This window comes from Manacus vitellinus, unplaced genomic scaffold, assembly GCF_001715985.3.
Source record: "Manacus vitellinus isolate BGI_N305 unplaced genomic scaffold, ASM171598v3 scaffold_73_pilon, whole genome shotgun sequence".
Lineage (NCBI taxonomy): Eukaryota > Metazoa > Chordata > Aves > Passeriformes > Pipridae > Manacus > Manacus vitellinus.
In genome coordinates, this window is record NW_021940773.1 from 2,295,389 (window position 1) to 2,308,309 (window position 12,921).

The 12,921-nt window shown below is 38.9% G+C and overlaps 1 protein-coding gene across 1 annotated transcript; it reads right to left on the minus strand.

The window, feature by feature from the left end:
• Positions 1-583: 583 nt before the first annotated feature.
• Positions 584-11,106, minus strand: MFSD8 (major facilitator superfamily domain containing 8). Its single transcript, XM_018084664.1, has 12 exons — positions 11,074-11,106; positions 9,596-9,681; positions 8,582-8,625; positions 7,331-7,571; positions 6,984-7,046; positions 6,198-6,342; positions 5,518-5,576; positions 4,830-4,938; positions 3,578-3,712; positions 3,106-3,209; positions 2,751-3,010; positions 584-2,031 (listed from the first exon to the last, which is right to left on the minus strand). Exons 2-12 carry the CDS (start codon positions 9,624-9,626, stop codon positions 1,816-1,818), a joined length of 1,407 nt encoding a protein of 468 aa, XP_017940153.1. The 5' UTR covers positions 9,627-9,681; positions 11,074-11,106; the 3' UTR covers positions 584-1,815.
• Between the last annotated feature and the right edge of the window lie 1,815 nt (positions 11,107-12,921).

Consider the following 12,921-nt stretch of genomic DNA (forward strand, 5'->3'; position numbering starts at 1 on the left):
ATCACTAAACCCAGGAGCACAGGTGATAGGAAAATAAACACATGCCATAGTAACTGATTTGGTTTGTTACTTGGTAGGAATTATTAACTTTAGATAGCTTTACCTTGTCTTACACATTGAGTCACACTTAAAACAACTGAAGTAGCATTAACAGTAGCATTTTGCTTCAAGTGTGCCAACACTCCTGATGGTGCTTATATCTGTACTTAAATACTCTTGACTTCCTTCTAAGGCAGGAGAGAGTGAGATCCAAAACGGTGCTGGTAGGGGGAGGATGAAGAGTTTCAGAGGAGCTGGTGGTGGCTACATGCAAGCACAGCTCAGCTTAGACCTAAACTAGCCTTGATTCAAGTCAGTTCTCCTTATTCGTCTAGTGTCTAAAAGAGAGAACGTGGATTACTTTGTCATGCCCAAATCAAGGAAATAGCTTGCAAATGAATTTAGCACTAGGAACATCAAGGAAGATATAGAGGTAATACTTATTATGAATAAGCTTATAAAAGTGAAGTCTTTTCTCATAAGCTTTTGTGATTCTGCAGTAGGCAAGTCCTGAGAGGGAATAAGACTTCTGTATTTCCTTCAGTCAGTATTGGAAAAATCATCTTTTAATTCAGTAGTCTTTTAGTGTTTGAACAACTTATTATGTAGGAACATGTAGGAATACATAATTACACTTATTACATTTAATAAGCATCAAATAGTAGAGACATTAAACAGCAGCCACGACTCTCATTGCTCCAGTGAGTAATTCTGGTTTTTTTCCCCAGTAGTATTAAAACAGCTAAAATCAACCTGTATCGAAAAGCTTAGGCCCTACTATGAGGGAAAATTACAATTTCACTTTTTAAAATAACCTCTGAATAATTAAAACGTTGGAAATTTCTGTCTCTTTTACCTTGTTACCTGTATAAGTCTTAAGAGTAAACACCCAAGGACTTTTCTCCTTTCACTTAATTACTACGCCCGCTCAGCACAGTGCATTCATTCTCACAAATGACAACAAAAGTGTAAAGTATTGTGCGTAGTCTTTCCTTCTTGTAGTTAAGAAAAGCTGTGCATATTTCAACTTGGGGCAGGTTATCTTTCTTGCTACAAAAAGGCAATCAGCAAAACAGGAGAGGAAAAATTGCACATATAGTTCACCATGGTTCAAATAACAGCTCCTGATACTAATTTTCAATTGCTCTTAACAAACTTAAAAACCCAAATCCCACACAAACTACTTCTGCAGAGGGCATCTACCCTCCTCTACACTTCTGTCACACTTCCTTTGAAATCCTGGAGATGTACTAATAGGTAACAGGTCCAGAATCAAACAGTCTGTATTAACCAGTGCTTACAAGCCAACAAACCAAACATCAGAAGGTTTGCTCAAGTAGTGATGTCTCCATACAAAGTGCATGCAGCTCAACTAATCTTGCAGTTACAAAAGAGTTACTAATCCTGATTCACAGAATCAAGATAACATTTCTTTTACTTCTTCCTCGAAAGGATGGCCGTAACCTGTGACCAGCTGCATTCAGTGCACGGGTGCATCATTTAAACAGTAAACACATCAAATGTGCCATTGTACCGATCCAGTCTGCCACATCCCTTCCTCTGCTGCTAGAAAAGCAGAATACAAAAGCTCTACTGCAGCAGGTGTAACCATACATTGGGATATGAACAAGTTATGTATTCTGTCAATGCATAAGTACAGGTGTACAGTTGTTAGCACGCAGCCAACAAGGTCAGTGGTTATGTACTCCTTGTTAAAAAGCAGTAATAAACTAAGTATTACTTCTGGTTTGTTTTACTTTTTCTTTAAATGCATATCTAACAATTCTCTTCTTGCATCCTTCCGTATCTGACAGAAAATGCAATTAGTCTCTTGTACACTATCTCCAAGAGTAAGAGAGAGAGTACAACTACTCCACAGATTAAGCTAAATGCCCAGCGTGGTCCCAGGTGAGTGTATATTTGGCTCACAAAAACAGGCCCAAGTATTCGTGCTCCACTTCCAGAGGCAGTTAACCATCCCATGTAGACACCCTACAGCAGATCAAAAGCTTAGGTTAGTGATACAGGAATTATTTGGCTTGCCAGTAATTCCAACCATTATCCTAATCAGAAAATGTAAAAGTATTTAAATAATCACTTATCTTTCTTAACTCATTAAAATACTGATTACTTTGTTTCCAAGAGTAGTGCTCAGCCTCTCTAAGCACTAATTCAAAGACTCCACTCATACATACTCTACAGCTTTCCAATAAAATGCATTCTGACTCAAAGCATTTAGTCTCTTTCACCAAAATATAACATGAAAAAAAATGTAAAAAAATTATAAAATGTTTTGTTAAGCAGTAATATCAGCTTGCTAGGTGTTTTACCACTATAAAATATCAATAACTGGGGGCATTAGTAGCATTTATACAATTATAGTCATACAATAAACTTAGTAAGAGGAACATTATTCCATACTGATATTCCAAGTATATAATGAGTTGTTAAAAAAATGATTCTTCCAGAAAAGCCATGAAATTTTCACATTCTAAGATTTGCATAAATAGCATAAGCCTTGCTTTCTAATTCCTTTAGGGACTTGCCCTGGATTTTAAGGGATTAGAGTTCCCGCAAAGTTCTACCCTGGTTGAAATGCACTATTATTTGGCTGATGCCAAAAGGAATTTTAAGTAGACCCTTCATTCTAATGAAGAGGGTGTAAGTCTTGGAGAGCAAATGAAATAAAACTGTTTAGGGATCATGCTTACCTGAGGCTTTGGTCCTAGGATTTTTGAGTATAAAGTGTAGGACATGACATTACAAACAGGATAGCCCAATCCTATGAGCACATCAGAACTGAGGTACTGGGCCAGGTAGACCATCGGAGTATTGAGGCACCAGGACTGTGTGAGGGGGCAGCCCACGGGTTCTGCTGTGTGGTTGGATGGCAGCTGCATCTCTTGCAAACTCCAGAAAGGCATTAACATTTCGGTGGGAACTGTTCTGGGAATGGAGTTATTCTTTATTTCTGTAAAAATAAGTTATCCATATAGTTAAGAACAAAAATACAAAAAAGCTTAAAAAAAAAATTACGAAGATCGGTTAGTGTGACTTGAACTATACCTTGCCACTGGATATTTGGTAGTTTCTTCCCCCAAGGCAGTAAGATAAAGAATCCAACCAAGACAATCAGTAAGCCTCCATGGAGTATGGCACGCTCACCAGTCCTATCCAACAACAAAATTGCAATTAAATGTATAATTTAAATTAAAATTTATGTCGCTGCTAATGACATAGTCCATTAGTTTGTAGAAATGATACCTGACCAAAACATCTGCAAGAAAAATTACAAAATCACAGTAACTTAAAACCTCTTTTTCTTAGGATTCAAGTGTAAAAGACAGTCAAGTAACGGGGTTATGTTAACAGAATAAAGAACAACCACAACATCATGGCTGTGCCAAAATTGGAAGTACTTCATTATCATAGTACACCCAGACACATTACCAAGTGAAAGATTTGAGTAACAGAGATTTGGCCTTGCCATAAAGCTTTTCATACTTACTAACATAATAAAAAAATTCCAAAAACTTACTTTTTTGATAGCATTTTAACCACCATGAAAACAATAACTGATTCAATGCCAATCACACTAAGGATTATTCCATTATAGAAAACAGCTTCTTTCCTTGTCCAGGAGTACATATCCATCGTCAATGGAGTAGCTATACTAAAATGACAGAACAAAAATACAGTAATTAAAAAAAGTTGCTTCTATACGGTTGTTTCCATACACATATTGTCCCAAATATCAAACACAGTGGTATAGAAACCTTTCCTCTTGATGGACATATCAGAAAACACAGGCTAATTATAAAATAATTCTGTCATGCATCATCTATTAAAATTAAATTCACTAGACAAAATTCACAACTGCATTATAGCAGCCATACTCTGAAGCATCATTAATCTATTTCCAATAGTTCACAAAAAGATGATGGAGTTAAAGCCAAGCCAGAGTAATAGAGATTGAAAAACAACTAGACCCTGTGAGTATAAAAATAGTAAGCTTTTAATACTGTTTTTCAGTTTTAGGAGCCAACCAATTTCTAGGAATTCAGTTTTCTAAAAATAATGTAATTAAGACATTATTTACAATATGAGCCATATTGTAAAAGAAATTTTAGCCGTATCAGAGCTCAAAAAACTTGTAGAATAACTTATATCCTCAAAGTATTTTGTAAGTTAAAAAAATGAAGTACACCTCAGTTTGAGGTAATTTTGTTATTTTTTACTTATTTTCTTACACACAGAAAATTTGGGAGTGAATATCATACCTCTTCAGGTAAACAAAGCCCAGTCATATAAAATAGTGTATTTAAGAATACAATTGCATTAACTATATGAAACAATTGTTTTAATTATTACTGAAGTAAGAGATTCACTGAAGCTTTTGGAGCTAATCAGAATCATACTAAGAAATTACACAAAATTAAAATAAAAAGTATAGAACAAGATACTCAACTGAAGACGTGGTTTTCTCTAAGGATTTTAGGTAGCCCAAGTTAAGCTATCTTTTTTAACACACCTAAGAAATTGAGGATATGGGTTTGTCTCCAATTAAAAGCTTTTACATTAATGTTTCCTATACAGACTACATATTTTTATGCTAGCCTTTAATTCATTACTTTGTATCAGTACATATCAAACTGATTATATATGGTTTTGAACTTATATTTATGAAGAGTTGGTTAAGAAAATGAGTGGAACAGAAAAGACTTTATATGCACCCCCAATCTAACTACCTTACATGTCTAAGTATTTTGAGAGAAAATATACAAACTTACGTTTCAAAGACAGCAAACACAAACAAGATGACAAAGAAGAGAACATTGAGTGCTACCACAGCAACATGGTCAACGTTTCCTTCTGTGTCCTGATCCAGGGCATCATTTTCTGCAACAGAACAAAAGAATTATCTAAACTGCAAGCTGAGCTTTTTTTGTACTGCCACAAATTACAAACAGTAATGATTCCTTTAGTTTCTTAAGTATTTAACATGCACTTTGGTGGGCAGCTAAGCAGTTATATTTTGACAATCTAAGTATAAAGTTTTTAAATCAAAATCAACTTGTTGAAACTTCAATTCTTCTCACAATTAGAGAAAATTATTTCCAAATTGGTTACCCCATCTGTTTTCCTAGTGACTGACAAGTCCTGAGTGAGAGCAAAATAAGCAAACTACTTTAAATATCTTATCAGTGGAAACCAAAACACTTGTTGCTCTTGCAAGGTCAAAGCTACACAGAAGAATTCTCAGTGAAAGGATCCATACAATTTTTTTTTCTTCTTTGCTACCTGACAGCACCATGGATACAACATGGATGTGAAACAATTTCTGGACCAGTCAGAGAGATATGTAGCCTATTTTCCACTTCAAGTTTCCAATGCATCAGAATACTTCTAAATGCTTAATAATAAGAAAGTACTTCAAAATTATAATCACGCAAGAAGTTTTCAAGAAAACATGGGTACCTTCTCCTTCAGAATTAATACTTTTGCACTGCCGTCCCATGTCATCCACTCGATGCTCCCTAGAAATTTAGAATTGTTTTCATTAATACACATATTTATTTGATCTACTGTTGAGTCAAGTTTCTATTAAAATAACTGTAAATGGCATCATCTATATGATAATTATTCCCAGCTCCCTTAAACATCATTTATGAAGCTTACATTTGACTGCAGTGAACACCATCCTGTTCAAGAAAGAAAATATTCTAGTGAGAGATCATCACATATCCGTATGCATCTACAGTAGTGGGATAATTAATAAAAATCCCCCCTCAAGATTCTTAAAGGAAAGACAAAAACAGTGAGATTCCTACAGACAAGCCAACCTTATTTTGCTTTAGATAAAAAACATGGGCAGGAACCATCAACACTAAAATTGTATCAACGTTAAGCTACTCGTCCACAAGCTTCAAGTTTTTTAATCCATTTACATTCTAACTGTTAATATCACCACGACTGATTTATAAGCATAATGAAAATATAGATATTAAAGAATGTAGAAACACCGAAAAAATAAATAACAGCTTATAGTTTTAGCACTCCAGATTTCAGTTTATTTATTACTCTTCCTGCTGAGCAGCATATTCTTTGCTACAAATTACCCACAAAAACAAGGTAAATTTTTTTTTTTACTTGATTACCTGAATATGGCAAAGATGAGAATAATATTAATAACTCCTAAGAGAGCTCCAAATAAAACCGGTGCCGTATACATGTTCAGCTGAAGACGAATTAATTCCCATGTTACTCCTTCTTCTCCAATAAGTGTAAAACATGTCTGAAAAACTTGAAAACATGAATGTACTGTGAAAATCTTGAGACTCATTAATATTGGAACACATGTAGAATAAACATATAAAACTGGATAAGCAAAGTTGTTCTACGTGCCAAATAAAATTTAAATATTATACCTGTCAAACCTCTTACATTTTGAGAATCCTACTCTAAATAAACTGATGGATGCCAGTGGGGTCTCAACTAGCCAGAAAACTACTTGGTTACATACAGATACACTGTATAAATAACATCATAAAGAATAAAATAAAGAACTGAATTCTGAGTGTACCAAGGGTTAATTTTCTTGGCAGACAGCTGATTTACTTTTTTCCTCTTTCTCCTACATGAAAATCCTTGGTCCCGGGAATGGAGTATTCCTCGTGCTAAGGGCAAACTAGAGAGAAAAGAAGCATGGAGGGGGGGTAAAATTAAAATTTAAACTGGAGCAGTGCAATTGAACTAGAATGTTTCATTTAGATTGGCATACACAAGTATGGATGACTGTATTGATGACTATTTATTTAATTCTGATACCATTGACAAACTATGTCTTAATATCCCCACCATACAGCTGCTGAGGATTCCTACTTCCAATGCCCAATTTCATCCTAATAAGAATTAGAGAAGTGAGGGAAGAAGATATGCCTTACCTGGCCCTAATATGAATCCAACCGCTTGGCAGGCACTGGTGTTGGCCATGGCACTTGTTCTTTCTGTAAGAGAAGTGGCACCCGCAATATACGATCGAACTACAGCCACATTTCCTTAAAAAAAAAACAAAACAAACAAAACCAAGGAAGTATTCATGTAAATATTAAGTTATATTGTTAAAATCTTGAGTGACATTTATTTTAGGGTTTTTTTCCTTATTTTGCAAGAAAATAAAACCCAGAACTCTCCAGTATTTTTACTACTGGTACTGAAATATGATGCTAACTATCTTACATGAGAGACAGAATGTAATAATTTTCAGAAAAGTAAAGTCTGCTGTGGTTACCTGCTCCAAATCCCACGAGAGCACGTGCAGTCAGCATGTAGTATTTGTTGTGTGAGTGAGGTACATGGACATAGGCATAGAGACAATTAGCAGCTACTGAAATAGCAGTTGAAATGACAAGAGGTTCTCTCCTGGGCCTGTAATTGGACCACAAGCCAAACAGGGGAGAGGCAACCATTTGGCCAATGCTGTATGAAGCTATAATCCAGCCCAAAAAACTTGCGTCTGCTGTCGGATCAATCTGCAGAAACACATTAATAAGTACTGTGGGTGAAGTATTACAGTGTTTTATATTATCAATAACACCCTTTTAGAATTAGTACTTGGAATACCCAAGACTCTGTACTGTAATACTTTGTCTGGAGCAATAAACCTTGGATAACTCTCTCCAGAAATGCACCAAACCAATGCTTTGCTTCCGAGACTGGAAAGGGCTCACTTACAGCAAACTCTAATAGTTTTTGTACAGCACTGCTGATGTTCTAGGCTACAGACATAACTTAAGCAGTACAGTAGACAGTTTACATGCCAGGAGCAAGGAATCACTTCAATCATCTCTGCACATGCCTGAATCTGTCCTGATTTACAGGGCTGATAATGAATTTTCTTCTGGAAGAATTCAGCACCAGCCTCACTTTTAATGATACCTCTACGACCCTGCTCAGGATATGTTCTTCCAGATTTGCATTTGAAACTGCCTTCTGCAATTCCAGGAGCAGTAAAATCCTAGCGCAGATTAAATTAAAGTTTTAGAGACTTTTATGCCACTTTTAACAACGCAACAAAGAGGTGAAAACATCCCATACAAACTAAAATCACTATCCAGGAGCAATGGCAATTCCCTGTTAGGAATATCAAGATCTATGTGCAACAATGTGACATTTACAGAGCAACTTCTACCTCTAGCTTCCTTTTTCTTTTTTTTTTTCCAAAATGCAGACAAGTCACATGTATTCTGTTTTAATAAAGAGATTTCTATTGATTCACTCTCCAACAAAACAGTGACATGATACTGAAAAACCAAACATTTCTGGATTCTAATGTACCTTTTATCAATTCAGGAAATCAACTGACCAGATTTTAAAAGAAATAATAAAAGCTGTCTAAGTGGATGGCAGAATAAAAGTCTCTTATAACCACACACTTCCCTTTACTTTTTCTTTTCCTAAATAAAAGCCTAAGTTTTGTTTCACCTACTTTCTGAGCACAATTTTTCTGTTCTTATCCATCAAGAAAAACATATTTACAAACCTTTTGGAGATATGGCCACACAGACATAATTACAATGGAGAAACCTGTAACACAATAAAAACATAACCCAAGTTATTTTATTTGCCATTTTTATCAGTAATTTGCTTTACTGAAACAGTTATTACAGGTTCATTCTTTTGCCTCTAAGTGTATTATAGTCTAAACCTGTGCATCAGTTTGTCATCTGAAAAAAACTATGCTTTTTTTAAGGAGTGATAATTCCTCCTAACAGGAGGAACTATTTTTAAAAGGTCATTTTATATATACACATTTTATACACACTGAACAAAAAAACTCTCAAAAGAAAGACAACAAGGTCCCCAAAGTAAAAAGAATTTCTTGATATACTGACATATCTGTATTCATTAGTAAAAGAAATTTTAATTGATCAAATTAAAAAAAAAAGTTACTCATATATTCTATGATTTTCAAGATAATTTCTAGGCCCACAGAAAATCACCACAAGTCAAAAATCAACAGAATTCTTGTTTCCAGGGGGATCTATTACGAATAAAATGGTAATTTGTTCTGCAGTGGAGATGCAAAGTCCTGTAGGAGAAAACACGTTTTGATACATATTTTGAAATAGATAACATACATTCCCATAAAGATCTTCCCTCTCAAGAACTCTGCATTATTTGTTTTTGATATCTGTACGTTTCACTTTGAATGATAAAAGTGTGACCTTTGTTTTGTTCAGTTCTGAGCAATGACTTTACCTTGCCACTATCTTTTACCCCGAACTATAATAAGTCATAAACCACGGATTTATGTAATACGTCACTTAGTCTCAAAACAGTCATCTGTTAACTTATCTCACTAAATGTAACTTTCTGTTTGATTTGCTAGTCATATCTTCTCTTTTGAAGAATCACAAAATGCACCTTTTTGAGGTTATAAAAGAGCAGTAGCATTAAAGAAGGTACGTAGTTGAAAGCTAGAATACCCTGTAATTTTCAAACCAAAGTATATTCATTAAACAAATAACATTTAAATCCACATGTGTTTACTCACCTACACTGCTGAGAAACATTGTAAGGTACATAATCCAGATGGATCGCCACCTGCTCTTATAATGCTCTTGAGTTTCCACAACATCCCTGTTTTCAAACCAAAAGTCAAGAAAGAAAGAAATCATTATCAGATCCTCTTCTAGTTGGTCCCACAGGACATTGAAAACATTTTTCACAAACCTCTCAATACAATTGTGTGAATTGTTATGCAGGAGTTGGATTTCTGCTCAGCAAAGACTACAAAGAATTTTCTTCTGAAAAATACTAGACTTACAAATCAAAAAAATAACAGAAATGCTATCATATAATAAACGTTACACAAAGAGATCTTTATTTAGAGAGGTCTTCAATTCTGCAAACTCTTTGTACAGACACTTTGGAGCATCACAGATGTCATATAAAGGCATTAAGAAGTGTGAATTAAACTATAAAACCCCAGACATCTATTCACAATTGTGACCTTGAAAGAACCACAAAATTCAACAAATATTGATTTGACTAAAAGCTATGGCTGGTCTGTTCTCACAATGAGAAAATAACAATACAGTGTAAAAGCTACACTGTGTAAAAGATAAGCTGAAGACTGTAGAGGCTGAAAAAAAATTCAAATACAAGTTACAAACTTAAAATAATCTCTGCCCAAAAGATGTAGACTTAGGTTATAGAGGTCTGAACGGTTTATAAACACAGTTTATATAGGTCATACATAGACTTAGGCATGTCTGCAATTTTAAAACTAATGTAACTGTGACTAATACTAATAACATATTACTGGTATCTTAGTATTATACTAATCACAGCATGATTTGTATATTTAATTCTTCAGAAATGTTTACAGCATTAAGTGCCTTGGTTCAATGATACTTTAACCACACAAACGAAGTTTCTAAATGTACTTTGCCATCTTATTGCCCATCACGGATAGGGAGAATTCTGCCAAACACCTGCATATGCTGTGTTTGGTTACTTTTGAGACCTTAGTTACATCAAGCTTAAAGTTTGAGAGCGTTTCAGCACAGACCTTAAAGCAAAGACCCGCTCAAGTTTTGCTGTCAGAAGGAAAAAACCCCCAAGTGACCAAATCCTGCCCGCACGTGAAGGCTGATATTAAATACCCAGACTTCTGCACCACTGTTTTGGTGGTTTTTAGGGACTTCTCAAGTGGGGTTGTGTTTTTCTACAAAGAGAAGGAACCAGCCCCCGCCGCGCTCCCGCTGCCGGGCCTGGGACGCTCTGAGACCGCGGATCCAGGCTCGGCAGCGCCTGAGGACGGCGGCTAGGTCGGTTTATCCTCCGGCTCCTCTTCTCCTCTCCTCAGTTCCTCCGTGTCCACCCTCCGGGCCGGGAAGCATCCTCGAGAACCGGGCTCCCCGTGCGAGGTGGGGAAGGGACTCGGCACCCACGGGCGGCACCTCGGGTGACTGGCAGGGGTGTCGCTCCAGCGCCCGGCGCCGCCTCAGAGCAGAACGAGCCCCTTACCTGCTCTCTTCGTCCTCCTCTCCCTCCGCCGCCGCCTCTCCGGCCCCGAGCAGAGGTTCCTTCCCGTCCGCAGCCGCGAGTCACGCAGACGCCATGGCCGCCTCCGGCCCCCCGGCCCCGCGGGCCGCAGGGGGCAAGCGGAAGAGATGCCGCGCCCCGCGTTACCGCCACTGGGGGGGCTCGAGCGCGGGGCCCGACCGCCGCCCAGCCGACGTCCGGGAGCGCGTACACGGAGAAGGGGGGGGCGGGCCGTCACGCGCGCCTGCCAGAGGGCGGGGCCAGCAGCCTCCCAGCGGGTGCCCCCTTGCCCCCTCGAGCGCCTTGCGCGCTGCGCCCGCCGCACTCGCCACTGCTACGCGCAGGCGCGTGTCCGCTCCCGCGCTTCTCACCCTCCCCGGCCCCCCCCGGTCCCCCTCCTCCGTCCCCCCATTCCGCTTCCGCTTCCCCGTCCGCCCATGTTGGTGCCGCCACCGGCAAGCCCGGGTCGGAGCATGCGGCAGTGACCTTTTCCGGGCACGCGCCGAGCCAGTAGACGTCGCCAATTTCCGCCCCGCCATCAGGTGAGCCAGCGGTCGCGGTCTCCGAGCGCCGGCCCACTCAGAGCAGGCAATCGCCGGCCCGGTCCCCCTCCATGGCCCACTGCCCGCCCCGGCGGGCGGGCTCGGTGATCGGGGGGCTGAGGGGGCGGTAGGGGCCGCCGCGGCAGTGACTACTCCACGGTTTCTGCTTGCCCCCCGCCTTCCTCCGCCCGAGCTTCCCGGGAGGCGTTGCCGCCCTGGTGGTTAGGTGCTGCATCTGGTCCTCTAGGGCGGGCCTGGGGGAATTTGGGTTTGGGAGCCCCACCTGCAGCCCCAGTCAGCGTCTGCTGAGCCCTGTGGGTGCAGGGAGCTGCTCACGCCTCTGGTTTTGGCCTCCTTTTTAATCCTCAGGCTCCTCTGTGTCCATCCTGTCGTGTGGAATCATTGTGGGGTTTGTGTCTGATTTGTCGCCGTGACTTCTCTGTGATTTCTTTGATTTTAAACAATCATTTCTTCGAGAAAAGGACCTGGCGTTAATTGGATGAGATATTTTTAAATAAAGTCGTAGGGTAGGGAAGTTAAGGATTCAGCGTTCTAAAACAGACCTTCGTGGCCTTTTCAGGTTGACTTCTTGCTGGGAGCTGTTTCACGTCCATTTATAGTATAGAAGCAGCACTCTGGGCTGTCCTTAATGGACTTTCCAGGGATGTTCTTGTAGCTGAAGTTGCTTGCACTGGATAGAAAGAGATGGCTGATGTTTTATGTGTTGGATTTTTAATGAATTTTTATGTCTGTTTCTATGAAATAAATGTGCATGCCAAAAATTTATAGTTAGTGTGCAGCATGAGGGTTCTGGAAGCAAAACCTCTTCCTAGAGCAAGAGCCTGGTTATAATTTATTTCTAGTTTTCCTTGTCATCTTCTCTGAAAAACACAATTTTAAAACAAAGGGATCACTTCTTACTGTGGTTTTTTATCTGCTGCAATTTCCACTCACAACTCAAAATTATGTAAAGCTTACCATGGTAACAGTACATTCATTTGAGATTCATAACACAGATAGTGTCTCTTGGGCTACAGAACTCTGCAGCATCTTTATCAGGTCACTGCTTCCAGCTGACTTGTCTTACAAAGGGATCGGGAGGTGACAGGTGTGCTATCAAGTGGCGGAAATCCAGTCGCATTCTGAAACAAGCTCTGCTGACTCTTTCATCAAACTCTCACTACTCTAATACACTCGTTAATGTGAAGTTATGATCCTTCAGCCTCCAGTAGTTGGATTTGCCTTTTCTGACAGTAAAAGTGTTTGTAATTGCCTTTCCATGTAGATG

Excerpts from the sequence above, each read along its gene's own strand:
- MFSD8 (XM_018084664.1), bottom strand. The coding sequence starts at position 9,626 with ATGTACCTTACAATGTTTCTCAGCAGTGTAG. Across the intron at positions 7,047-7,330 it reads TCTCGTGGGATTTGGAGCAG|AAAGAACAAGTGCCATGGCC; the intron begins GTAACCACAGCA and ends CTTCTCTTACAG. Across the intron at positions 4,939-5,517 it reads TATTAATTCTGAAGGAGAAG|AAAATGATGCCCTGGATCAG; the intron begins GTACCCATGTTT and ends GTTCTGTTGCAG.